General features: G+C 45.9%; 1 protein-coding gene across 2 annotated transcripts in view; it reads left to right on the forward strand.

Annotated features, from left to right (window-relative positions):
* Positions 1–25,462, forward strand: part of lama3 (laminin, alpha 3) — a 316,232-nt gene that overhangs the window by 168,768 nt on the left and 122,002 nt on the right. For both annotated transcript variants that reach the window (XM_073045511.1, XM_073045521.1), the window contains exons 29-32: positions 249–346; positions 18,752–18,929; positions 20,074–20,200; positions 21,320–21,459. In XM_073045511.1, the coding sequence (XP_072901612.1) occupies positions 249–346; positions 18,752–18,929; positions 20,074–20,200; positions 21,320–21,459 (543 nt within the window). The remainder of the gene's footprint in view (positions 1–248; positions 347–18,751; positions 18,930–20,073; positions 20,201–21,319; positions 21,460–25,462) is intronic.

The raw sequence follows: 25,462 nt of genomic DNA on the forward strand, positions 1-25,462 counted from the left end.
AGGAAAATACAATTGGAACAAAGTCGAAAGTGACAAGGTGATCAGAGTGTTGCTAGACTGCCGTGGGACAAGTTTGAGGGGCCAAGAAGCTTAACCTTGCTCCTCTTTCTTGTGTCCTTGTAAGGATATTGAATGTGATCAATATCCTCAAATGATAACACAACTGTGACAATTGATTCACTCAGGTGTTTTGTTTTAAACTAACTTGGTACTGAAAGTTGCTTTTCTTTGTTCCTTTCCACCTCTAGCACCAAGTTTACTTAATACCAGCTACTGAATTCTGTATCGAATACGTGGAACCGAAAGTCCATTGTGTTGCCATTCATGGACCCATCACAAACAGGAGGTAAATGTTGTTTGTTCATTCTTCTTCACGTCATGTGGTCAGGGAAATTCACATATAGTTGTCTCTGCCACTCTATGCACTGTACCATAAAGTTATGCAGCGTGAAGATCTGGTCGACACAGTCTCTGTTTCTCCTGACGCAAACTTGCTCTTTCCTCAAACACACTTCAACAGCATCCGTAATCCATCGGGCAGTAACTTTGGCGTGAATCTTGCTGAGTACTGACAAAAGTGTAATTGTTGCAATCACTTAGTGCTCCTTCCCTGGTAATCCTAACAATAACTTCCTTTGTCCAGTGCTTGTGTACTTGTCCCCGTTCCCAGATTATAGTAAAACAGAGGTTGCAGGATGGCTGCTGCAGCTATTGGTTCAGCTTTGAACAGTTTGTGTTCAAATTGTCCTGTCCTCAAGCTTTGCTGTATTTTAAAGGTTTAATTGCAGCATGAAGTCTCTTCTTTCTTGGGTGGATCTGTGTTGACGTCGAGGTCCTCTAGTGCCTCTTGTATGTCAGGTTCTTCATTTGGTGGTGGTCTATTCAGTAATTCACTGAAATACTCTGTCCATTGTGCTTCTTGCTCTTTCTCAGTTGTTAAAAGCAGACGTTCTTATCTTTCACAGGAGCTCTGGATCTGGCCTGGATCTTACCGCTTACCAATTGTATACCACCTCGATTGGCTGCTGCTTCAGCCTCCCCTGTAAGATCTTCCATGTAGACCCCCTTATCCTTTCTTACTAGTCTCTTCACTTTCTTAGTAGCTTCAGTAGATGCTAATGGAAGTTTCACCTTGATTCGTGTTGAGTTTGCATCCAACACTTTCTTCTTAATTATCTCTATTTCCTCTAAGGCTGTCCATGTTTCCTGCTGTATCCATTCTTTGTTCTCCTTTCCAGCTCGATATCCTAGACAAGCCTTGCTGTTCTCCCATGACTGAGGCAAACCCTTCCCACATAGTGTCAATCCTTCGTCAATGTCTTGCAAGGCCTGGAATCTGTTGTTAAGCTGAATGGTGAAGGCAGATCTCACGTTAGCGTCTTTGAGCTTTTCAACATCAGAATGTCTTTGTGCATGTGTTCTGGTCACAGTGCTTCTCACCACTACAACAAGGTGGTTCCTGCATCTGCTCCTCTCTTCACCTTTACATCCTGCAAAGATCGTCTTCACACACCATTGATCATTAAATGGTCTTTCTGGTTCTTGTCACGTCCATTGGGTGAGCACCATGTTAGTTTGTGGGTTCCATGGTGTGGAAAGAGGGGCCATCCTATGACTGGACTGTTCATGGCACAGATTTCCACCGGTCTTTCACCATTCCACATCCACGTGTGCCCATGACCCGAGTGAAGTGGGAGTTGTTATTTCCCATTTTAGCATTTAGATCTCCCATGACGATGATTATGTCATAGTGTGATGTTAACTCTACCTCCAATTGCAGCTGTTTGTAAAAAATGTTCTTTCTTCAATATGTTCTTTCTTCAAAATGTTCTTTCTTCAGTGCATATAGATGCAGCAGCCTCTCAGGGGCCAACCAAAGGTGCTTTTTTTTTAGTTAAAAGTGCTTTTTTATTGTAAGACTATACTGGACTACAATAGCCATAGATACAGCAGTGAGCTGCTCGTTGTTCAGAGTAGCTGACTGGGGTGTCGTATGAACTGGCTGGCAGTTCAGAGAATGGGAGGCCAGTCCACTGTGCCGTGAGGGGGGAGAGGTCATCCGCCAGACTTAGGGAGGAGAATTGAGCCGCTGGGCCATGGGAGCAGAAGTTGGGCCACTGGGCAGTGGGAACAGAGTCAGATTGGGTTAGGAGGAGCTGACCTGGGTGCAGACCGTCCTGCTACCTGTTACTGGAAGGCATCGGGGTGGTGTGCAGTGTAGCTGTGAGTGACTGCCTTGGACATTCCTTTTGCGATCATAAAACCCCGTTGGATATTAATAGCCACAGATTTGTTTCCCTTGTTTGGTGCTGAGACAGGAGGCGAAGTAGCAGTGTCGCCTCTGTTGGAGCGAGGACCAGGCCTCAAGCCGTAGGCTTGTCTGCCGCTCCAGTTCAGGTGAGGAAACAATGGAGGTGGTGTAGCGTGGCTGGTGTTAGCCTCTTCTGTCAGTGCTGCCCTCCAGTGCTCGATTGGTGGAATTACAGGCTGGACTGCCGGGAACCATTGATTTGCTCAGGGTGTAGTTGCGCGCAAAACGCTACGAAAGGAACACACGGAGGCAGAGAGAGCTGAACCCGGAATGACTTTACTGATTCAAACTTGCGCGCTTAAATTTCCCCTCCCATGGGTCCCTGCGACTAGCGGGGCGGACGTGACGTCAGACCATCCCCAGAAGGTCTGCCCGGAGCGGGCCACGCGTCTGCCTGCGGTTCCCGATGGCGGTTCGAGTCCCATGTGTGCGGACTGCTACACCACCACCCCCCCAGAAACTTCCATCGGGGGAGTGGAGCAACCAGTCTGTGTGGTAGCCTGGGTGGCCGGCCTCACCGGCGCAGTGCGGGTACCCTCACTGGTTGCTTAATGTCCAAGTGCGCCGGTTTGAGACGGTCCACTAAAAGTCTCTTCCCGGCCACCCACCTCCACAACACACGTGGTTCCGTTGTGCCGGATCACCTTGAAGGGTCCCTCGTACGGTCGCTGTAGAGCTGACCTGTGCATGCTCCTGCGAATAAAAACATACTCACAGTCTCGGAGGTCTTTAGGGGTGAAGGATGACGTGGGACCATGCCTGGAGGTTGGGACCGGAGCCAGGGTCCCTACCTTGTCCCGCAGCCTCGTTAGCACCGCTGCTGGAGTTTCTTCCGAACCTCGGGTCTCTGGTACGAACTCACCTGGGACCATCAGGGGGGCGTCGTAGACCAAATCTGCCAAGGAGGTGTCCAGGTCCTCCATGGGGGCTGTGTGGATGCCCAGTAGGACCCAGGGAAGCTCGTCTGTCCAGTTGGGGCCCCCGAGGCGAGCCATCAGGGCTGACTTGAGATGCCGGTGGAATCGCTCTACCAAACCATTGGACTGGGGATGGTACGCTGTGATGTGATGCAGCTGGGTGCCCAGGAGCTGCGCCAGTGCTGTCCACAAACCGGATGTGAACTGCGCCCCTCTGTCGGAGGTGATGTCCGTTGGGAAGCCGAACCTGGCGATCCAGTTTGCAGTGAGCTTCCTGGCGCAGGACTCAGTGGACGTGTCTGCGAGCGGTACGGCTTCCGGCCATCTGGTGAACCTGTCTACCATGGTAAAGGTATACCTGGTGCCCCGGGAAACTGGCAGGGGGCCGACAATGTCCACGTGGATGTGTTGGAACCTCCTGTGCGTCGGCTGGAACTGCTGGAGGGGAGCGTTCACGTGTCACTGGACTTTGGCGGTCTGGCAGTGTACGCAGGTCCTGGCCCAGTGTCCGACCTGTTTGCGCAAACCGTGCCAGACGAATCTGTCCTTTATCAGCTTGATGGACGCCCGGATGGTCGGGTGGGCCAGGTCGTGCAGCGTGTCGAACACCCGGCGCCTCCATGCCGCTGGTACCACGGGTCAGGGTTTGCCGGTAGACACGTCACACAGGAGTCGATTCGCTGCTGGACCGATGGAGACGTCCTCCAACTGGAGCCCCGAAACGGCGGTGCGGTAAGCCGGGATCTCGGTGTCCGACTGTTGTGCTTCCGTCAGTGCTGCATGGTCTATTCCTGAGGATGATATGCCTACTGAGTGGAGGCAGGGGCGAGACAGTGTGTCAGCGACAATGTTGTTCTTCCCTGCGATGTGGCGGACGTCCGTGGTGGATTCTGAAATAAAGGACAGGTGCCTCTGCTGCCGAGCCGACCATGGGTCCGATACCTTGGCCAGTGCGAAGGTGAGGGGCTTGTAGTCCGTATACACGGTGAACTCCCTTCCCTCGAGGAAGTATTGGAAATACCAGACAGCCAGGTAGAGCGCTAGCAACTCTCTGTCGAAAGCGCTGTACTTCACCTCTGGTGGCCGTAGGTGCCGGCTGAAGAAAGCAAGTGGTTGCCACTGGTCCTCGACGAGCTGCTCCAGGACTCCGCCGACTTCCGTGTCGGAAGCATCGACTGTGAGTGCCGTGGGTACATCGACTCTCGGGTGCACTAGGAGGACCACCTTTGCCAGCGCCTCCTTGGTCTGCTCGAACGCCTCCGTGGACTCGGCGTCCCATGCCACTCCTTTGGCCTTGCCGGCCATCAGGTGGAACAAGGGTGTCATAATGCGGGCCGCCGCTGGCACAAACCGATGATAAAAGTTGACCATCCCTACAAACTCCTGCAGGCCCTGGACCGTACTGGGCTTGGGGAACTGGCACACGGCCTGGGCCTTGTCCGGTAGGGGAACTGCGCCATGTCGATTGACTCTGTGGCCCAAGAAGTCGATCTCCGTCAGCCCGAACTGGCACTTCGCCGGATTGATTGCCAGTCCGTGGTCGCTCAGGCATTGGCAGAGCTGGCACAAATGTGCCACGTGCTCTTGGTGTGAACTACTGGCCACCAGGATATTGTCCAAGTAAATGAAAACGAAATCCAGGCCGCGTCCCACTGAGTCCATGAGCCCATGGAAAGTTTGGGCTGCATTCTTGAGACTGAGAGGCATCCTCAGGAATTCGAACAAGCCGAACGGGGTGATGAGGGCTTGGGCACGTCGATAGGGTGCACTGGGATCTGATGGTATCCCCTGACCAAGTCGATTTTGGAGAAGATGGTCGCTCTGTGCAGGTTTGCCGTGAAGCCCTGGATGTGGGGTACTGGGTATCTGTCAGCAGTTGTGGCATTGTTGAGCCTTCTGTAGTCACCGCAGGGCCTCCATCCTCCTGCGGACTTGGGCACCACGTGCAGCGGGGATGCCCACGGGCTGTCTGAGCGGTGTACGATCCCCAGCTCTTCCATCTTACGGAACTCCTCCTTGGCGAGGTGGAGCTTGTCGGGTGGGAGCCTGCGAGCTCGGGCGTGCAGCAGCGGTCCTTGCGTGGGGATGTGGTGCTGCACACCGTGCTTGGGGTCGGCCGTAGAGAACTGCGGGATGACTATGGAGGGGAATTCCGCCAACACTCTGGCGAATCCGTTACCCGAGAGGGTCACGGAATCCTGGTGGAGGGCCGGTAGCTTGGCTTCTCCGAGCTGGGAAGTCTGGAACATCTCCGTGTGGACCAAACGCCGGCCTTTCAAGTCGACCAGGAGGCAGTTGGCTCATAGGAAATCTGCCCCTAGTAGTGGCTGTGACACCGCTGCCAACGTGAAAGTCCAAGTGAAACGGCTGGACCTGAAATGCAGTGAGATAGTTTGCAGGCCGTACGTCCGGACACTGGTGCCATTTGCAGCGGTGAGTTCGGGGCCTGGGACCACATTATGAGTGTCCATGTTTGAGGGGGGGGAGTATGCTGACTTCGGCCCCAGTGTCTACCAGGAAGCGCCACCCAGAGTGTTGGTCCCAGAGGTACAGGAGGCTGTCTCGGTGGCCAGCCGTCGTAGCCATTAGCGATGGCTGTTCCCGGCATTTCCCGGAAAAGCACATGGTGGACAGCAGCAGCGCGCGCCTGAGCCCCATCTTTGGTGATAGAAACACCATTGTTCCAAACTTTTGTCTTTTTCCCCGGTGGGTGTCGGCGGCTTCGGTTGTGGGGCCTGGGCTTTGGGGCGCGCGATCGTGGCTAGGCCAATGGAGGCTGCTCCATGTTGCTTGCTCTACCAAAGGACGTCTTCTTTAGCGGCGACCCTGAATGGGTCGCTGAAATCCTCACTCGCGAGGAGGGGGCGAATGTCCTCTGGCATTTGCTTGAGGAACAACTGTTCGAATAAAAGGCACGGCTTATGGCTGTCCATGAGCGCCAGCATATCGTTCATGAGCTCGAATGGCGTGCGGTCACCCAGGCCGTCCATGTGTAGGAGCCGCGCGGCCCGTTCGCGGTGGGAGAGTCCGAAGGTACAGATCAGAAGCGCCTTAAGCTTAGTGTACCTGTCCTCCGTTGGTGGCTGGCGTAGGAAGTTGATGATCCGGCCTGCTGTCTCCTGGTCAAGCGTGCTGACCACGTAGTAGTACTGCGTGGCATCGGCTGTAATGTCTCTGATATTGAACTGGGCCTCAGCCTGCTCGAACCAAACGTGGGGCTGAGTGGCCCAGAAAGTCGGGAGCTTCAGAGAGACTGCGCTGTGCGAGTTGCTCGAACTCATGGCTGGTCGCTGAGTCACCGGCTCCAGATGCCGTCTGGAACGTCGGGGTCACCAATGTAGTCGTGCGCAAAGCGCTACGAAAGGAACACACGGAGGCAGAGAGAGCTGAACTCGGAATGACTTTACTGATTCAACCTCGCACGCTTAAATCCCCCTCCCACGGGGCCCTGCGACTAGCGGGGCGGACGTGATATCAGACCATCCCCGGAAGGTCCACCCCGAGTGGACCGCGTGTCTGCCTGCGGCTCCTGATGGCGGTTCAAGTCCCATGTGTGCGGACCGCCACAAGGGTCTTGGAGTAAAAATGTGTTTTCTTGTGTGACTATGTTCTTGCTTTTTCCCTCTCTTGCTCTTTTGAATGCATGTGTATGTTTTTGCATCTTGACCCCAGAGGAATGCTGTCTCATTTAGCTATAGCCATGTATGGTTTGAATGATAATTAAACCTGATTTGATTTGATGTCACTATCATTAGGTAGAGCATAGCAGTCGTGCTCACTTGCTTCCCTTTCAGCCTGACTCTCATCAGCCTAGTGTAGATTGGTTTCCACTCCAGCAAGCACCTCTCAATGACAGCTATACCATCATGACTATCTTCCCTTCCTGAGTATAAACTGTTTCAAAAGTTGCTGTCTTTAGTATACAGACCCTGTCCATCTGCTTTCACTGATGCCCAGTATATGTAGGTTGTAATGATACATTCCTGCTGTTATTTGTGCTAGCTTGCCAGTGTTGTACATGGTTGTACATTCCAAAAATCAATTTTGGGCTTGATCTTGGTGATGCTTATGGCTTCCTTCGTTGTGCCAGTTGCTACATCTGTTTTCACTACTGTCAGTCGTGCAAATCCCAGGTGTCGCTTACAGATATAGGATTCTTCATTGCAGTTTCCATGACACATTTTTCTTTGACCAGTCAGGGTTAGCCCTGTGCTGAACCTACAATCCTGGAGGAGCATGGACCACTCTTGGACTGGCCTCTTCCCTTTGACCTGTTTGGCTTGCGTGACCCGACCAAGAGTCAAAGCACAAGGCCCTGACTCCAGCCAGCATAGCTCTCCGGGTCATTGAGGAGCACAAGCCACCAAACCCTACAACAAGGTTGTGGTCCTCTTAGAGGTGGGTTGAGTGAAAAGCCAATGAAATGGCATCTGTAGTTGACCTGTTGTAATAGTAAGCAAATTGGAGCAGATCCAAGTCGCTTCCCAGGCAGGAGTTGATGCATTTCGTCGTCAACCTCTCAAGGCACTTAATCAAGTGCATGTAAGTGCTACTGGATGATAGTTATTGTGGCAGGTTACCACATTCTTCTTAGGCACTGGTATATAATTGCAGACTGCTTGAGGCAGGTAGGTACTTCAGACTGCAGAAGTGAGATCTTAAAGACCTCAGTGAACACTCCAGCCAGTTGTTCAGCACAGGTTTTTAGTATTCGGCCAGGTACCTCCACGGGTGTGTGGGGGGGTTGCTTTCCTGGGGATCCTCCTCCTGAAAGATGCTCTCATGGCCTCAGAGACTGATAGTTAGGGAGCTGTGGAAGTTCATGAAGATTCCTCCATGTTTTGGTGGTCAAAGCAAGCATAAAAGGCATTGAGCTCATTTGGGAGTAAAGCTTTGTTGTCACCTATGTTGTTTGGATTCACTTTGTAGGAGGTGATGGCATTCAAGCCCAGCCACAGATGTGGGGCATCCTTCAGTGAATACATTTTGGTCTGGAATTGTCATTTGGCACATGAGATGGCTTTCTGGCCATCATACCTGGAACTCTAGTATTTTAATTGATCATCAGATCAGTCCTCAGCAGATTGCAGATCATATGGTTCATTCAGGGCTTCTGGTTGGGGAAGACTCTAAATGATTTTGTGGGGTCACTCTCATCTACTACTATTGTTATAAAGTCTGTGACAACCAATGTGCATTTGTTACGAATCTCTGATGAGTCCTTGAACATGCTTCAGTTCACTGACTCAAAGCAATCCCATAGCCGGATTGTGGAGGCTTTAGAGAGAGTGCAGAAGTTCACCAGGATGCTGCCTGTGTGAGAGGGTATATGTGAGTTATGCGGAAAAGTTGGACAAACTTGGGTTGTTTTCTCTGGAGTAACGGAGGCTGAGGAGAAACTTGATAGTTTATAAAATTTTGAGATAGAATAAAGAGCCTGAATATTTCTCCCAAATAGAAATGTCAAATACTAGAGAATACACGTTTAAGGTGAGAGAGAAGAAATGTAAGGGGCAAGTATTTTTTACACAGAGCGTGTTGGGACCTGGAATAGGCTGCCAGAGGTGGTGGTGAACGCAGATATGAATATCATTGGCTGCAATCTATCTTCACTACAGGACTAGTATGTATTCAAGACAAATTCTTTGTAGACAATACCCACTCAGCAAACTGCTTTTACCAAAAGCTCCCTTCTGGAAAGTAGTATAGGGCTGTTAAAACAAACGTTTCATGCCCTCCCCAGGCAGTTAATCTGATCAAGCAGTCTAGTTAACCACCCCCATCACACTCTCTCTATTATCCATTGTCACTGCACTGAAACCACTTCTGAAACTGCACTTTACATTATAAGTACATTCTGGTGTTAATGCATTTATGCACATTTTATTTCATATCTGTTAGTTAACCTCAAAGTTTATTTTTTATATAATTCTTTATTCTTAGAATTATTGAATGTTGTTTTTTTTAAGTTGCACGTCATGTCAACGCACTGCAGCAAATTCCTAACGCATATGTACATGGTGGGTGAGGTTGATCCTTGATAGTGGTGGTCTAGACAGGCACATGGACCATGTCCAGGCAGAAAGATGTAGTTTAATTGGTATCGTGTTCAGCTGAAGGGCCTGTTCCTGTGCTGTCCTTTGTGCTGTGTTCTAGTTGGGGTTGAGGAATGAGTGATGAATTATGACGTTGCTCTTCTCAGTGAGATATTTTTCTACATCCAGTCTGACTTTCATGAGCTGAAAGAGGATACAGATTTAATCAGAATTTACTGAAAAAGATTGGATTAATTTTGATAATATACTTGAATCCAGAACTAATGCAGGTTGAGGTAGGTCTGATTGGAGGGCACTTTAAAAGCGAGGGTACTGATGGAATGGGCTAAGTGGCCTTGTGCATGGATGATTCCTGGAGAGTGAGTGTTGATGCTATCCCTAGCTCCCTTGAGAGGGTATCATTGATTCACACAGCACAGAAACAAGCCCTATGACCCAACAGTCCATATCGACCAAAATGCCCCATCCAAGCTGTATCTATTTCCATAACCTTCTGAACCTTTCCAATCCATTAAACTGTCCAATTGTCCTTTAAAATTTGTTATTGAACCTGCCTCAACCACTTCCTCTGTTCCACACAGGTACCAACCTTTGTGAATTTGGCTGTGTGAATAATGAGCAGGAATTGTGAGGCCCAGGAAACGTCACCTTGCAGAGAACCCATTCTCTATCTGCAGCACACTGTAGAGCACGTTAGATCCGTTAAAGATTCGGCTCTTGCTAACCACGGGACATTGAGATAGTGGGACAGGATGCCACTGAAGGCCACAGGGGTTGTGGTGTTAGTCTTGGTCCTAATAACCTTTGCCCGGTGCTGCTACCTTACATTTGTCAGCTCCAGTCTGCCTGTTGCCTATATGCACACCACTGTACATTTTTGAATTTAAATGATTAATACACTACCGAAAATGTGCATTAATCTCTATCCGTCTAATTTCCAAATAAATTCCCAATCTTGTCCAAACTTGGCAAGTTCTCCTGAACTTGGAGCAAATTCCAAGTGTGGGTGTGTTTTGGAATAGAGGCAGACTCTACAAAGATTCATTTCAATACACAGCTGATCTGTAGTTAGAATAAAAAAACTTGTTTCTTCAAGCCAAGCAAAGACCAGTTGTCACGCAAAAGGGGCCTCGTCATTCTTACCACCTGTCATAGAGTCAAATTCAGAAATAGATTTATTATCACTGACATATGATGTGAAAATTATTGTTTTGTGGCAGTAGTATTATGCAAGAAAATTACTATAAATTACAAAAGAAATTTAATGATAGTGCAAAAATAAAAGGAATGATGAGGTTGTGTTATGGATTCATGGACCATTCGGAATTCGGATGGCGGAAGGGGAGAAGCTGTTCCTAAATCATTGAGTGTAGCTCTTCAGGCTCCTGTACCTGGTCTGTGATGGTGGTAATGAACAGAGAGCATGTCCCAGATGGCAAAGGTCCTTAGGGCTGGATGCTCTCTGAAAGATGTCATTGATGGTGTGGAGAGCTGCCTGAGTCTACAAATCTCTGCAGCTTCTTGTGATCCTGTGTACTGGATCATCCACACCACCATATCAGGCTGTGCTGGAGCTAGTCAGAATGCTCCCCACCATACATTGTAGAAATGTGCCACAGTCTTTGATTACGTACCATCTTCTCAAACTCCTCACAAAGCAGAACCACTAACATGCCTTCTTCATGATTGCACACATAGAGATACAGTACAATACAGAAAGAAATCCTTTGACCAACGAGACCACACTGCCCATTTACACTAATCTTACTCTAATACAATTGTACTTCTCCCGAAATTCCCAGCAATCCCTCTGGATTGGTTGGTCAGGGGGAGAAGATGGGAGAATGGGTTTGAAAAAAAAATCAACTATGATCAAATGGTAGAGAGACTTAATGAGCTGAATGGCAAAATTCTATTCCTATATCTAATAACATAGAAACATAGAAAACCCACAGCACAATATAGGCCCTTCAGCCCACACTGCTGTTCCAAACATGTACTTACTTAGAAATTACCTAAGGTTGCCCACAGCCCTCTATTTTCTAAGCTCCATGTACCTATCCAGGAATCTCTTAAAAGACCCAATTGTATCCTTTTCCACCAGTGTCACTGGCAGCCCATTCCACACATTCACCACTCTCTGCATTAAAAAAACTTGCCCCTGACATCTCCTCTGTACTTACATCCAAGCTTAAAACTGTGCCCTCTCATGTAAGCCATTTCAGCCCTGGGAAAAAGCCTCTGTCTATCCACACAATCAATGCCTCACTCTACCATTCTGTTAGACAGCTGAGGTACTTTACAGTGGACAAATAGTGTGGTTCTGCTTTACTTTGGTCAAAGTCTGTGGGCTCCTATTCAGGAAAGGATTGTCAGGAAAGGTGAGGGAACGCCAGCAACTAAGACTGTTCTCCTTAGAACAGAAGAGTTTAGGAGAATATTTCATACAGGGAGTGGTTACATGCCAAGTGGCATGAAGCGACTGAGAGTACGAGACTCCTCCCCAGATAGGATGCCAGTCTATCGCGAGGTTAACCCCCAGCATTTTGCCGGTACCCATTTTCAGCTGGGTGGACTGGAGCAATGTGTGGTTCAGTGCCTTGCTCAAGGACACAACACTCTCCCTCGGCTGTGGCTTGAACTCACAACCTTCAGATCACTAGTCCAACACCTTAACCACTTGGCCATGCACCACACTCTGAAGCATGGATGAGTGTTAGTGGAGGGGAACTGGTTGGATCTTTGTTGCAGACAGAAACAAAGGGCTTTAAGACTTTTCTGATGAGAATTAAGATATATAAAAATGGAACCACAGTGAAGATGGGGCCAGAGAATCAGAAGTGTCAAAGGAGTGAGTTGTCCCTGATACAGAGGGGAAGAGACTTGACTAAGGGAGACAGGATAAAGTCATGGTACAGTATTTGGAGATCTTTGTTGTGACAACAACAGGTAGAAACAATATCTCTCCAGGGCATCCTGTAGGTGGATCTTGAATAAGAGACAAAGGAGGGAGGTGCTTTGCAGTCTCTCGTGTCTCCAAGAGTTCTGGACTCTGGATCTGGGTTTGAAATATCAGTCAGAAGCTGGAAGATTTTAGTTTGCAATAGAAGGCATGAAGCTATTGGATTTTGTAACAACCAATCTAGTTCCTTCAGAGGTGCAAGACACACAAAATCCTGGAGGAACTCAGGAAAGTCAGGCTGGAGGGGAATGAAAAATTGGCTGTTTATGTTGCCTCATTTGCTCGGTTCCTCCAGGATTTTGTGTGCGTTGCTCAAGATTTCCAGCATTTGCAGAATCTCTTGTGCCTTCAGAGGAGGAAGCTGTTGTCCTCACCTATTCTGGTCTATATGTGATTCTAGACCCACTCCAGGTGCCATATTCTCTGATTCCTCACAACAGAGAAGGAAGCCATTTGCCTACAATGTAGATGTTGGCTCTCAAAGCCTGGCCGTTACCCAGCTAAATCTCTACAATTCTACCACTATCCTACAAACTAGGAACAATTTACAGTGGCCAATTAACCCATCTACCCACACAACTCTCAGATGTGGAGCACTGAGGTCAGGATCGAACGTAGGTCTTTGGACCTGTGAGGCAGTAGCTCTACCCTCTGCGTTACTGTGACACTTTGTAGTTGAATCTTAATTACCTCTTCAGATCAGCGACAATTAGAGTTGGACAGGAATTGCCAGAAGTGTTCATATCCTGTGAGGGTGAGGGTTTTTAAGGAATAAGTCAGTACAATCTATTTTCAGTAGGACAAATGTTACTCTGATCCAACAACTAACTACATAAACCTGCCAATTAATCTACAAAATACACAAGTTTACTTTTGGCATCGATTTAAAAACAGCCTTTAAGTAAACGGTGGTTGTAATGTTTTCACTTAATGCTGAGATTGCATTCCTGTGAAAGGGAAACAGAAGTGTGATTGTAATAGGCATTTGTGCATCGATTTCAGATAGTGTCCATAGAATAGCCTTATTTATTCAAATTACTCAGATATAAATGACTTGCATTGTAAGGCAGATGAATGAAAGAAATAAACACAGGGCAAGACTGATTAAATCAGGAAGCACTGAGACACAGAGGCCTGGCAGACTCCAGTCTGTGAAAACTCCCTGTGCACCACATTGATGTTGCTCTGTCACAGAGAAATCCCATGGGGAGGGCCATTTGGCCCATCATGCTTGTCCTAGCTCCTCAAGAACCCCACCTCTTACATCTCCCTCTGCAGCTCTTTCACTAAGCCCTGCAATTTTCTACCCTTCCAAATATTTATTTTCCCTTGAGAGATTCCTCGTAAATCTGCTTCCTCTACTGCGGTTTAAATGAGCTTGGGTGCTTTCGGCTTTTTTCTCAATGGGTGGCAATCAGCGCAAGAGATTGTTGGTGCGAGGTTTAAAAAGAGTTCAGCTGCTTCCAACATTCGTGGTTGACAGCTATCAGTGTGGGGCCAATCAAAAGAAAGGAGGAGTAAGCGGAGTGGCCGTTTTGGAATGGGACGTCGTTAGAGTGGTCTGGTTTTGGCTCAACAGGCTTAGGCGAGAACTAGCTTGGGCAAACACAGGCACGGGTTCTAAGCAAGTGAGTAAGAAAGTTTCTAGTAAGTATTTTTCTGCTAGTATATAGCTAGTACACTGAGAATGGATCTGGAGGAAGTGGTACGTTCCTTGTGTGAGATGTGGGAAATCCAGTCTCCCTGATAACTACTTCTACACAATAACTACACCTCCAGTCTCCCTGATAACTACATCTACATGAAGTGCATTGAGCTACAGCTTGTTGGAGACCGTGTTCAGGAACAGGAGCTGCAGCTCAGTGACCTTCGGCTCATATGGGAAAATAATGAGGTGATAGGTAGGCACTCCTCAGATGCAGAAGGCAGGTCTCTGACAGTGCAGAGTGTCCATGTGGCATTCCTCATTAATAAGTACACCGTTTTGGGTAATGCTGGGCAGGAACCTACCAGGAGAAGCCACAGTGACCAGGTGTCTGGCTCTGTGTATCAGAAGGGAAGGGAGAAGAAGAAGAGTGCAGTAGTGATGGGGGTGGAGGTGTTCCACAGTTAGAGGAGCAAAGGCAGATTCTGTGAACGTGACAGAGACACCCAGATGGTACCTTGCCTCCCAGGTGCCAGGGTCAGGGATGTCTTGGGTCAGGTCTACAACATTCTCAAGGGGAGTGTGAGCAGCCAGAAGTCTTGGTACATGCCGGCAGCAATGACATGGGTAGAACAGGCAAAGAGACCCTAAAGAGAGATTTTAGGGAGTTAAGTAGTAAGCTGAAAAGCAGGACTGCCAGATTTGCTGACTGTGCCATGAGCCAGTTTGGGTAAGAACAGGAATATTTGGCAGACAAATGTGTGCCTGAGGAACTGGTGCAGAGGACAGGGTTTCTGATTTCTGGATCATTGGGATCTCTTCTGGGGAAGGTATGACCTGTACAAAAGGGATGGTTACATCTAAACCTGAGGACCAATATCGTTATGGGCCAGTTTGCTAGAGCTGTTGGGCAGGGGGATGGGAACCAGACTGATAGGGCTGGGGATGGGATAGTTGGTTTACAAGTAGATGCAATGTGTAGTGAAACCATGCAGAAGAACAGGCAGATGAAAGGGCACAATTGCAGTCAGTGGGATGAGTTAAAGTGTAACGGAGAACCAAAACCAAAATGAATGATGAATACAGGACTGAAGGTGTTATATTTTGAGTATACAGAATAAAGTGGATGATCTTGTAGTGCAGTTAGAGATCGGCAGCTATGACGTTGTGGGCATCCCTGAGTGGTGGCTGAAAGAAGATCATAGTTGGGAGCTTAACATTTAAGGGTACACATTATATTGAAAGGACAGGCAGGTAGGCAGAGGGGGTGGGGGGGCTGTATTAGTAAAAAATGAAATTAAGTCCTTAGATAGAAGTGATATAGGATTGGATATGTAGAATTCTTGTGGGTAGAATTATGAAACTGCAAGGGTTTCATTTACAGAGAGTGATATACAGGTCTCCAAACAATAGCTTGAATGTGGGCTACAAATTACGATGGGAGATAGAAAAGGCAAGTAAAAAGGGCACTGTTAGATAATCATGAGAAATTACAATATTCAGGTAGATTGGGAAAAATGGGTTGTTGCAGGATCCCAACAGAGGGATGTTGTAGAATGCCTATGTTATGGCTTTTCTGAGCAGCTTATGGTTGAGTGCACCACGGGAACTGCAACTCTGAACTGGGTCTTATGGAATGACCCAGATTTGATTACAGAGCTTAAGCTAAAGGAACCCTTAGAAAGCAGCAATCATAGTATTCACCCTGCGGTTTGAGAACGAGTAGCTAAAATAGGATGTATTAATATTTCAGTGGGGTAGAGGGAATTACAAAGACCTGAGAAAATTGTCCAAATTTGATTGGAAGGGGACATTAGCAAGGATGATGGCAGAACAGTAATGGCTGGCGTTTTGGGGCACAGGAAAGGTACATCCCAAAGATGAAGAAGTATTCCAAAGAGAGGATGAGTCTACCGTGGCTGACAAGGGGTCAAAGACAGTATAACAGCAAAAGAAAGTGGTTATAATATAGCAAAAATTAGTGGGAAGTTAGAGGATTGGGAAGCTTTTGAAAACCAACAGAAGGCAACTAAAAAGTCATAAAGAGAGAAAAGATGAAATATGAAAGTAAGTTAGCCAATAACGTAAAAGAAAGTTTTTGCAAATATACAATAAGTGAAAGAGAGGTGAGAGTGTTATTGGACCACTGAAAAATAACACTGGAGAGGTAGTAATGGGGGACAAAGAAAGGGTGAAGGAACTTAGTAAGTAACTTGCATCAGTCTTCACTGTAGAAAACACTGGCTGAGTTCCAAGAATGCAAGCATGTCAGGGGGCACAAGTGAGTTCCAATGCCATTTAATAAGTGTGGGAAGCAGAAGAAAGGAAATTAACCTGACTTCAGTGATTGGAAAGATGTTGGAGTCTATTATCAAGGATGCGATTTTGTGGTATTTGGTGGCAAATAGTAAAATAGGCCAAAATCAGCATGGTTTTCTAAAGGGGAAATCTTGCTGACAAATCTATTGGAATTCTTTGAGGAAATAACAAACAGTACAGAGAGAGGAGAGTCAGTGGATGTTGTATATTTGGATTTTCAGAAAGCCTTTGACAAGGTGCACGCATGAGACTGCTAAACAAAATAAGAGCCTGTGATATTGCAAGAAAAATATTAGCATAAATAGAAGATTGGCTGACTGGCAGAGTAGCTGCCAGTGCCTGACGGTGTGCTGTGGGTGTTGGTGTGGGACTGCTTCTTTTCACATTGTATGTCATTGATTTTGATGAAGGAATTGATGGCTTTGTGGACAATATGAAGATGGGTGGAAGAGCAGGCAGTGTTGAGGAAGCAGGGTGTCTGCAGAAGGACTTGGACAGATTAGGGCAATGGGCAATGAAGTGGCAGATGGAATATAGTGGAATATATGGAGGGCTATTTTCTCGATGCAGGTTGATGGGAGTAGGCAATTTAAGTAGTTTGGCATGGACTAGATGGGCCAAAGAGCCTGTTTCTCTGCTGTACTTTTCTATGACTCTAGGGAAGCACATGCTCATGTGCTTTGGCTGAAGGAGTAAAGGCGTGAGCTATTTTGTAAATGAGGAGAAAGTTCAAAACTCAGAGGTGCAAAGGAACTTGGGAGTCGTCGTGCAGGATTCCCTAAAGGTTAGCTCGCAGGTTGAGTGAGTGGTAAGGAAAGCAATTGCAATTATTTTGAGAAGACTAGAATACAAAAGCAAGGATGTAATACTGAAGCTTTATAAGGCATAGGTCAAGCCAAGTCATTGGGTATATTTAAGGTGGAAGTTGATATGTTCTTGATTAATCAGGGCATCAAAGATGACAGGGAGAAGGCAGGAGAATGGACTTAAGAGGGATAATGAGCCAGCCATGATGGCATGGTGGAGCAGACTTGATAAGCCCAGTAGTCTAACTCAGCTCCTAGGGCTTATGGTTCTTTTACTAAGTATCTTTGGTAATGTCCTTGATAGGCAAATCTTTCTGCCTATTTTGAACACGGACTTGTACAGCATTGTATAAAAGTATAGTTAATGACAGGATCCTTAATGACAATGATGTTCAGAGGGGTTATGATGTGAATGAAATTGGCAAAACAAGTAGATGGGGTAGCAAAGAAAATGGGCGGTGTGCTTACTCTCGGTGGTCAGGGTATTGAGGAGAGTCAGAAAGTCATGTTGAGGGCACAGAGCAACCACTCCCCGCTGAACATCGACGGCTCCTCGGTAGAGATCGTAAACAGCACCAAATTTCTTGGTGTTCATCTGACGGAGAATCTCACCTGGTCTCTCAACACCAGCTCCATAGCAAAGAAAGCCCAGCAACATCTCTACTTTTTGCGAAGACTGAGGAAAGTCCATCTCCCACCCCCCATCCTCATCACATTCTACAGGGGTTGTATTGAGAGCGTCCTGAGCAACTGCATCACTGCCTGGTTCGGAAATTGCACCATCTCGGATTGCAAGACCCTGCAGCGGATAGTGAGGTCAGCTGAGAAGATCATCGGGGTCTCTCTTCCCGCCATCATGGACATTTACACTACACGCTGCATCCGCAAAGGAAACAGCATTATGAAGGACCCCATGCACCCCTTATACAATCTCTTCTTACTCCTGACGTCTGGGAAAAGGCTCCGAAGCATTCAGGCTCTTACAACCAGACTATATAACAGTTTCTTCCCCCAAGCTATCAGACTCCTCAATACCCGAAGCCTGGACTGACACCTTGCCCTACTGTCCTGTTTATTATTTATTGTAATGTCTGCACTGTTTTTGTGCACTTTATGCAGTCCAGTGTAGGTCTGTAGTATAGCTTTCTCTGTTTTTTTTTATTACATAGTTCAGTCTAGTTTTTTGTACTGTGTCATGTAAACCATGGCCCTGAAAAACGTTGTCTCATTTTTATTATGCACTGTACCAGCAGTTATGGTCGAAATAACAATAAAAGTTGACTTGACTTGACTTGACTTGATGCCTAATAGAAGATTATAAAATTATGAGGGGGATAAGTAGTGTTAAAATCTTTTTCAGTAGAAGTGTAAGTACTAAAGGAAATGCATTTACTGTGAAAGGTGGAAAGTTTAAAAGAGATGTGCTGGGTAAGTTTTTTTTTACACAGAGAGTGATGGGTGCCTGGAACATGTTGTCTAGAGAGTTGGTGGAAGTAGATGCAACAGTGGTGTTTAACAGGCTGTTGGACAGACATGAATATGGAGGGAATGGAATGATAGGGATCATGTGCAGGCAGAAGAGATTTACTTTAAATCAGCATCATGTTCAGGGCAGACATGATGGGCTGAATGGCCTGTATCTCTACTATACTGTTCGATGTTCAGTAACAATTTTCCATATACTGTAATGTTATTTTTATAAACAATAACATCTTTATTTTTCAATTCTCAACAGCTCATGTGTTGCATCCAAGTATGAAACACCACTGTCCGCTGTGAGAGTGGGGAAAGAGGAGCTTTCAACAGCCAGTGATCATTTCCAACCCTACTCTTCCAACGATCCACAGATCCTGTCCCAGCACCCTCCCACCATGGTGGAACCCGGAGACATTATTTTGCTGAAATTGCCTGAGGTAATCTACAGTTTTGACATTGTCCTTAGTTTTGTGTTCACCTGAAGTACTTATTAATTGATTTCCATCCCAACAATGGTGTGACCAGGACTCACCAATTATTAGAGACACATTGTAGAAAGATCCCTATCCGGACATGGCAAATGCTCTGCTCAAGCTGCAAGAAATTGCCAAAGATTATGAATGCATTCCAGTTGTGGGTTCATTGAGTGTGGAAACAGTCCCTTCCACCCTATTGTTCCATGCTGACAGCATTGCCCTGTATGCTAGTCCCATCTGTAGGTGTTTGACCTACAGCACTCTAAGCATCTCCAGACCATGAACATAACTCGATTTCTTCCAAATATTGCTCATGTACCCACCTCAACCACAGTTTCTGGCAGCTCATTCCAAATATGTGCCACCCTTTGTGTGAAGAAGCTGCCCAATGTTCCTTTTAAATCTTCCATGTCTGATCTTAAACCTATGCCCTCTTGTTTTTATCACCTTTCTGGGGAAAATCTATGTGTTTTAACCTTGTCTATGCCCCTCATGACCTTATAAACCTCTATCAGATCACCCTTCAATCCAGGAAATGAAGTTCTACTCTATGCAACCTCCCTTTGTAACTCAGGTTCTCAAGTCCAGACAACAATCTGTAAACCTTTTGGGCTCTCTTTCTAGCTTAATATCTTTCTCATAGCAGGGTGACCAAAACTGTACACGATGCTCTAAATGCAGTCTCATTAACTTCCCAGCTGCTCTGCACAGTGCCTCCCGTTAGGCACAAGACGCAAATGTTTGAAATCATGTGTCACTCAGCTCAAGGACAACTTCTGTCCTGCTGGTATACAACCTTGAAACGATGTCTTGTATGATAAAGATGAACTCTTGATCTCTCAATCTACTTGGGCGTGACCCTTCACTTTATAGACTAGCTGTCTACTCCATATTTATTTAATGGACCAGCTTTATAACCCAAGTGGCGAAGGTGGGATTGAACTTCCGTCTCTTGAGCTGTGGATCAGGCTAACCCAACTAATCCACCAACGCCCAAACAGGGAAGCATTAACACAAGGCAATGAAAGAGAAAGAGAATTTTATGGTGCTTCAGGAACTAAAACACAAGATGTTTTTATATAAAAATGTTTTCTTCATTCCACAGAATCAGATCACCTTTAACACCAGAGTGCCAAACGCAGGCGAATATGTGGTCCTTGTACATTTTTATCAGCCTTTGTATGCCACATTCCCAGTGAAGGTGACGGTGGATGGAACTGGCCCCTACAGTGGTGAGTTAGACATTAGCAGACCGTGCTGTTGTACAAACTGTTCTGAAGTGCTCACCTCAGGAAGGAGAGATCAGCCAATATGTGCAGAATAGAAAGGAGGGATTGACTGGTCAGTTATGAGCATGGTGGTCTTGTTGTGTCTGTGTGTGAAAAGTAAGGGGAGATCTGATGGAGGTGTTCAAGGTGATGAAAAAATTCAGCAGGATAGATGGAGAGAAGCAGGTTGTTCTAGTTGAGGTAGAGAGAGAGGAGAGCCAAACAACTGGAAGTGAATTGGTTTATTATTGTCATCTGTACAGGAGAAACTTTGCTTTGCATGTCATCCACAAAGGCCACTTCATAACATCATACATCAATGAAAAACAATAACTGAATGCAGAATCAAGTATTACTGTTACTGAGAAAGTGCAGAGCAGACAGATAATAAAGTGCAACTAGGTAGGTTGTGAGGCCAAGAGTCCATTTTATCATACTAGGAGATCACTCAATATGGTGGGATAGAAGCTTCAGTTGAGCCTGGTGGTATGCTTTTGCATCTTCCTCCCAATAGGGGCAAAGGGATGTGAGGAGAAGAAGAGAGAATGTCCGGGTAGGTGGGCTCTTTGATTGGGTTGGCTTTTTCACGGAGTCAATGAGATGTGTAGACAGAGTACATAGAGGGAATCATGAGTTCCTCATTTTGTGTGTATTGCTCTGGATTTCCAGCATCTGAAGAATCTGTTGTGTTTATGAGTCCATAGAGGAGAGGGTGGTTTCCATGATGTGCTGAACTGTGTCCATAACTCTCTGCAGTTTCTTGTATTCCTGGGCAGAGCAGTTGCCATACCAATCAGGATAAAATGCTTCCTATGGTGCATCGATAAAAATTGATGTGGGTCAATGGGGACATGCTGACGTGGAAAAGTCCTCCCATCATACATATGGCAGTGGGAACACGGATCTGAGGGTTTAATTAAAAGTATGAGAAATTGCATTGCTGAATTTTTATTAGAGGTAGACTTTAGGAGAGGATGGAATGAGGGTGGGGGAATGGAATTATGATGCAGAATGATGGAACAAGTCTGGATTTACTTTTGGTAGAAAATTCCCTCAAAAACCATGTGTTTGTTTCCTTTCTAGGATCCTTCAGTGCTTCCTTCTGCCCACATGCCTTTGGCTGTCGCACCCAGGTCATAACAGGAAAGAGAATAGAGTTCGATTTAAGGAATCAAGAAGTGTCCTTGACCCTCACTGTTCCCAAGGACAAGGCACTTTGGGTGGTAAGTTCTGGGCTGACACCAATGGTGCTTTTAAGCTGCAATACCCGTGTTACAATGGTGACTGAGTTTCAACAGCAAATCAAAAAACATCCTGGGAACAAACTGCACAGTGAATCAGAGTCTGCAATGGGAGGTGAGGAATCAGAATCAGGTTTAATATCACTGGCATATGTCATGAAATATGTTGTTTTACGGTAGCAGTACAGTGCATTACAAAAAAGCTATAAATTACAATAAGATAAATAAAAAATATAAATTAAATAAGTAATGCAGAAGGAGAGACAATAAGTGTTCATGGGCTCATTTTCCATTCAGAAATCTGATGGCTGAGGGCAAGACACTGCTCCTAAAATGTTGAGTTGTGTCTTCATGCTCCTGTACCTCCTCCTTAATGGTAACAATGAGGCAAGGACATGTCCTGAGTGATAGGGCTGCTTAGTGATAGATGCCACTTTTTTGAGGCATCGACTTTTGCAGGTGTCCATGATACTGGGAGGTTTATGTCCCTGATGGAGTTAACTGAGTTTGCAACTTTTTCTGATCCTGTGCAGTGGCCCCTCCATACCAGATGGTGATGCAACCAGTTAGACCGCTCTCCATGGTACATCTGTAGAAATTTGCTCGTACCTTTGGTGGCATACAAAATCTCCTCAAGCTCCTGCTGAAATATAGCCACTGATGTCCCTTCTTGTAAGTGCATCAGTATGTGGGACCAGGATAGATCCACAGAGATATTGACACCCGGGAACTTGCAACTGTTTGCTCGTTCTACAGCTGATCCCTTGATGTGGACTGGTGTGTGTTCTCTCAAGTTTTCTTTTCTAAAGTTCACAATCAATTCCTTGGTCTTACGACATTGAGTGTAGGGTTTTTTTGTTGCAACACCACTCAACCAGCTGATCTAACTCACTCCTGTACACCTCCTCATCGCCATCTGAGATTCTGTCAACAATAGTTGTGTTATCAGCAGATTTATAGATGGTGTTTGAAATGTGCCTGGCCACACAGTCATGGGTGTAGGGAGAGCAGAGCATTGGGCTCATACACATCCTTGAGGTGCGTCGCTGTTAGTTGTCAGCGAAGAAATGTTATTTTTGTTTGGCTCTGACTGTGTTCTCCTGATGAGGAAGGCAAGGATCCAGTTGCAGAGGGAGGTACAGAGGCCCAGGTTTTGGTGCTTGTTGATTAGAGCTGAGGGTACAATTGTGTTGACTGCTGAACAGTAATCAGTAAATAGCAGCCTGGTTTGGGTATTACTATTGTCCAGGTGATCCAAGGCCAAGTGAGACTGTATCCGCTGTAGCCTATTGTAGCGGTAGGCAAACTGCAGCCAGTCCAGGTCCCAACACAGACAGGAGTTAATTCTAGCTATGACCAACCTTTCAAAGCACTTTATCACAGTATTGAATTGAATTGAGGAGCAGTGGATTTTTTAAACGTCTTAAAACATCGTTACTTACCAAAGTACCCATGGCTGTGACTGTGGATTTCAGCTGTAGCGGTCCCAAATGGGAATATTTGATGATTCCCTTCGGAGCTGCACACAGACTCACTGCTTTCTAGCACAAAAATGGACGAAAATATGATAATGAAGGAGAAGAAAATGTTCCTAAACTGTTGAGCATGTGTTTACAGGCTCCTTTACCTCCCCCTGATTCACAGTAATGAGAAGCAGACATGTCCTAGTTGGTGAGGATCCTTAATGATGGAGGTATAGGGAGATTTAAGGATAATTATGTTCTCACAAAGGGCGGGACACGTCAAAAATATATCAGCCATAACTATCTCTGTAACTGTAACGCTATATTCTGCATTCTGTTTTCCTTTTACTAACTTGATGTACTTGTGTATAGAATGATCAATCTGGATTTTTCATCAGTAGAATGGAGATTAGTGCCCTTTTTGAAACTTCAACTTGATATTTTACCTTTTCCTCTCCCTGTGCAGCCCATTTGTTTTAATCTGCTCGACATGTTTTTTTGTATGTGTCATTGGTGCATTTTCTGCAAGTTTTGCCTTTAAACCTGCATCGGTCCGGTGTTTGTGAGACCCTGCCACAACGGTAACACAATTTAAACCTGCGTCAGTCTGGTGTTTGTGAGACCCTGACACAACGGTAACTCAATTTAAACCTGCGTCAGTCCGATGTTTGTGAGACCCTGCCACAATGGTAACTCAATTTAAACCTGCATCGGTCCGATGTTTGTGAGACCCTGCCACAACGGTAACACAATTTAAACCTGCGTCGGTCCGGTGTTTGTGAGACCCTGCCACAACGGTAACTCAATTTAAACCTGCATCGGTCCGATGTTTGTGAGACCCTGCCACAACGGTAACACAATTTAAACCTGCGTCGGTCCGGTGTTTGTGAGACCCTGCCACAATGGTAACACAATTTAAACCTGCATCAGTCCGATGTTTGTGAGACCCTGCCACAACGGTAACACAATTTAAACCTGCATCAGTCCGGTGTTTGTGAGACCCTGCCACAACGGTAACTCAATTTAAACCTGCGTCAGTCCGATGTTTGTGAGACCCTGCCACAACGGTAACTCAATTTAAACCTGCATCGGTCCGATGTTTGTGAGACCCTGCCACAACGGTAACACAATTTAAACCTGCGTCGGTCCGGTGTTTGTGAGACCCTGCCACAACGGTAACACAATTTAAACCTGCATCAGTCCGATGTTTGTGAGACCCTGCCACAACGGTAACTCAATTTAAACCTGCGTCGGTCCGGTGTTTGTGAGACCCTGCCACAACGGTAAGACAATTTAAACCTGCGTCGGTCCGGTGTTTGTGAGACCCTGCCACAACGGTAAGACAATTTAAACCTGCATCAGTCTGGTGTTTGTGAGACCCTGCCACAATGGTAACACAGAAGCAAGGGAGGAAATTGTGGAAGCTTTGAGCATCAATTTCTAATCGTTGCCCGAGGGTCTGATGCCTACTAAGATGATACTGTTGTTTAAAAAGGGAGGAAATTATAAACCAAGTAATTAGTTCAACCTGAGTACAGGGCAGGTGATTGAAATCCTTTTGAAGGGCAGGTATAAATCTCCATTTAGAAAAGCACTCATTACTCAGGGACTGGATTTGTCAAGGGTTGAATTTTGAAGCAGGTGTCAGTGAAAATATGAGAGATTTCACATGATGGGCTGATTAAAGAAATTTAAACTCATAGGACCAAGGAAGACTCACAAAATGGATCTAACAGTATCTGTGTGAGAGGACTGAAGGTTAGTCGTTCTATTGGTATTGGGTTATTACTGTCACCTGTACTGAGGTACAGAGAAAAGTTTTTGTGTTCCTCCAAACAGATCATTCCATATGTAAGTACATTGAGGTAGTAAAAGGGAAACAGAATGCAGAATCGTGTTACAGTTACAGAGAAAGTGCAGTGCAGGCAGAGAGATAGTAATGGTTGATATATTTGTGACTGAAAGCCTGTTACCAGGAGATCACACAGGACTCAATCGCCAGACCCGTACCTTATTCCCCACATTATCTCGGATCCCTCCCTATGTATGTAGGTCTCTCCATGCATAGTTTCTTTTGAAAAAATTCTGTTGTATTAATTGATCCCCTGAAAACGCTTGCAAGAAAATGAATCTCAGTGTGGTTTCTGGTAAAATATGTACTTCGATAACAAATTTACTTTGAACTTTGAACTAACTCTAGTATATCTGAGCTTTGACTTCCCGACTTTTCAATTCTGTCCCATCTGGAAATAAATGATAGTACAGACAGTCCCTGGATTAGATAAGGGTTCTGTTACTGAGAAATGTCTGTCTCTAAACCAATTATTCCAAAAGTCAGAAACATTAACTTTTCCTGCATGCACTTGGTATAATTCTTTAACTTCATTGAATAAACACTATAACACCAACCAAAATGAAATTTATGGAATACATATTATATCCAGTTATTCATGAACTCTATGAAACATTTACTTGAAAAATGCTTTAAGAATATTTGGGAGAATTTGTGTAAAGTCAGATTT

The sequence above is a fragment of the Hemitrygon akajei genome, chromosome 1 (genome assembly GCF_048418815.1).
Source record: "Hemitrygon akajei chromosome 1, sHemAka1.3, whole genome shotgun sequence".
Lineage (NCBI taxonomy): Eukaryota > Metazoa > Chordata > Chondrichthyes > Myliobatiformes > Dasyatidae > Hemitrygon > Hemitrygon akajei.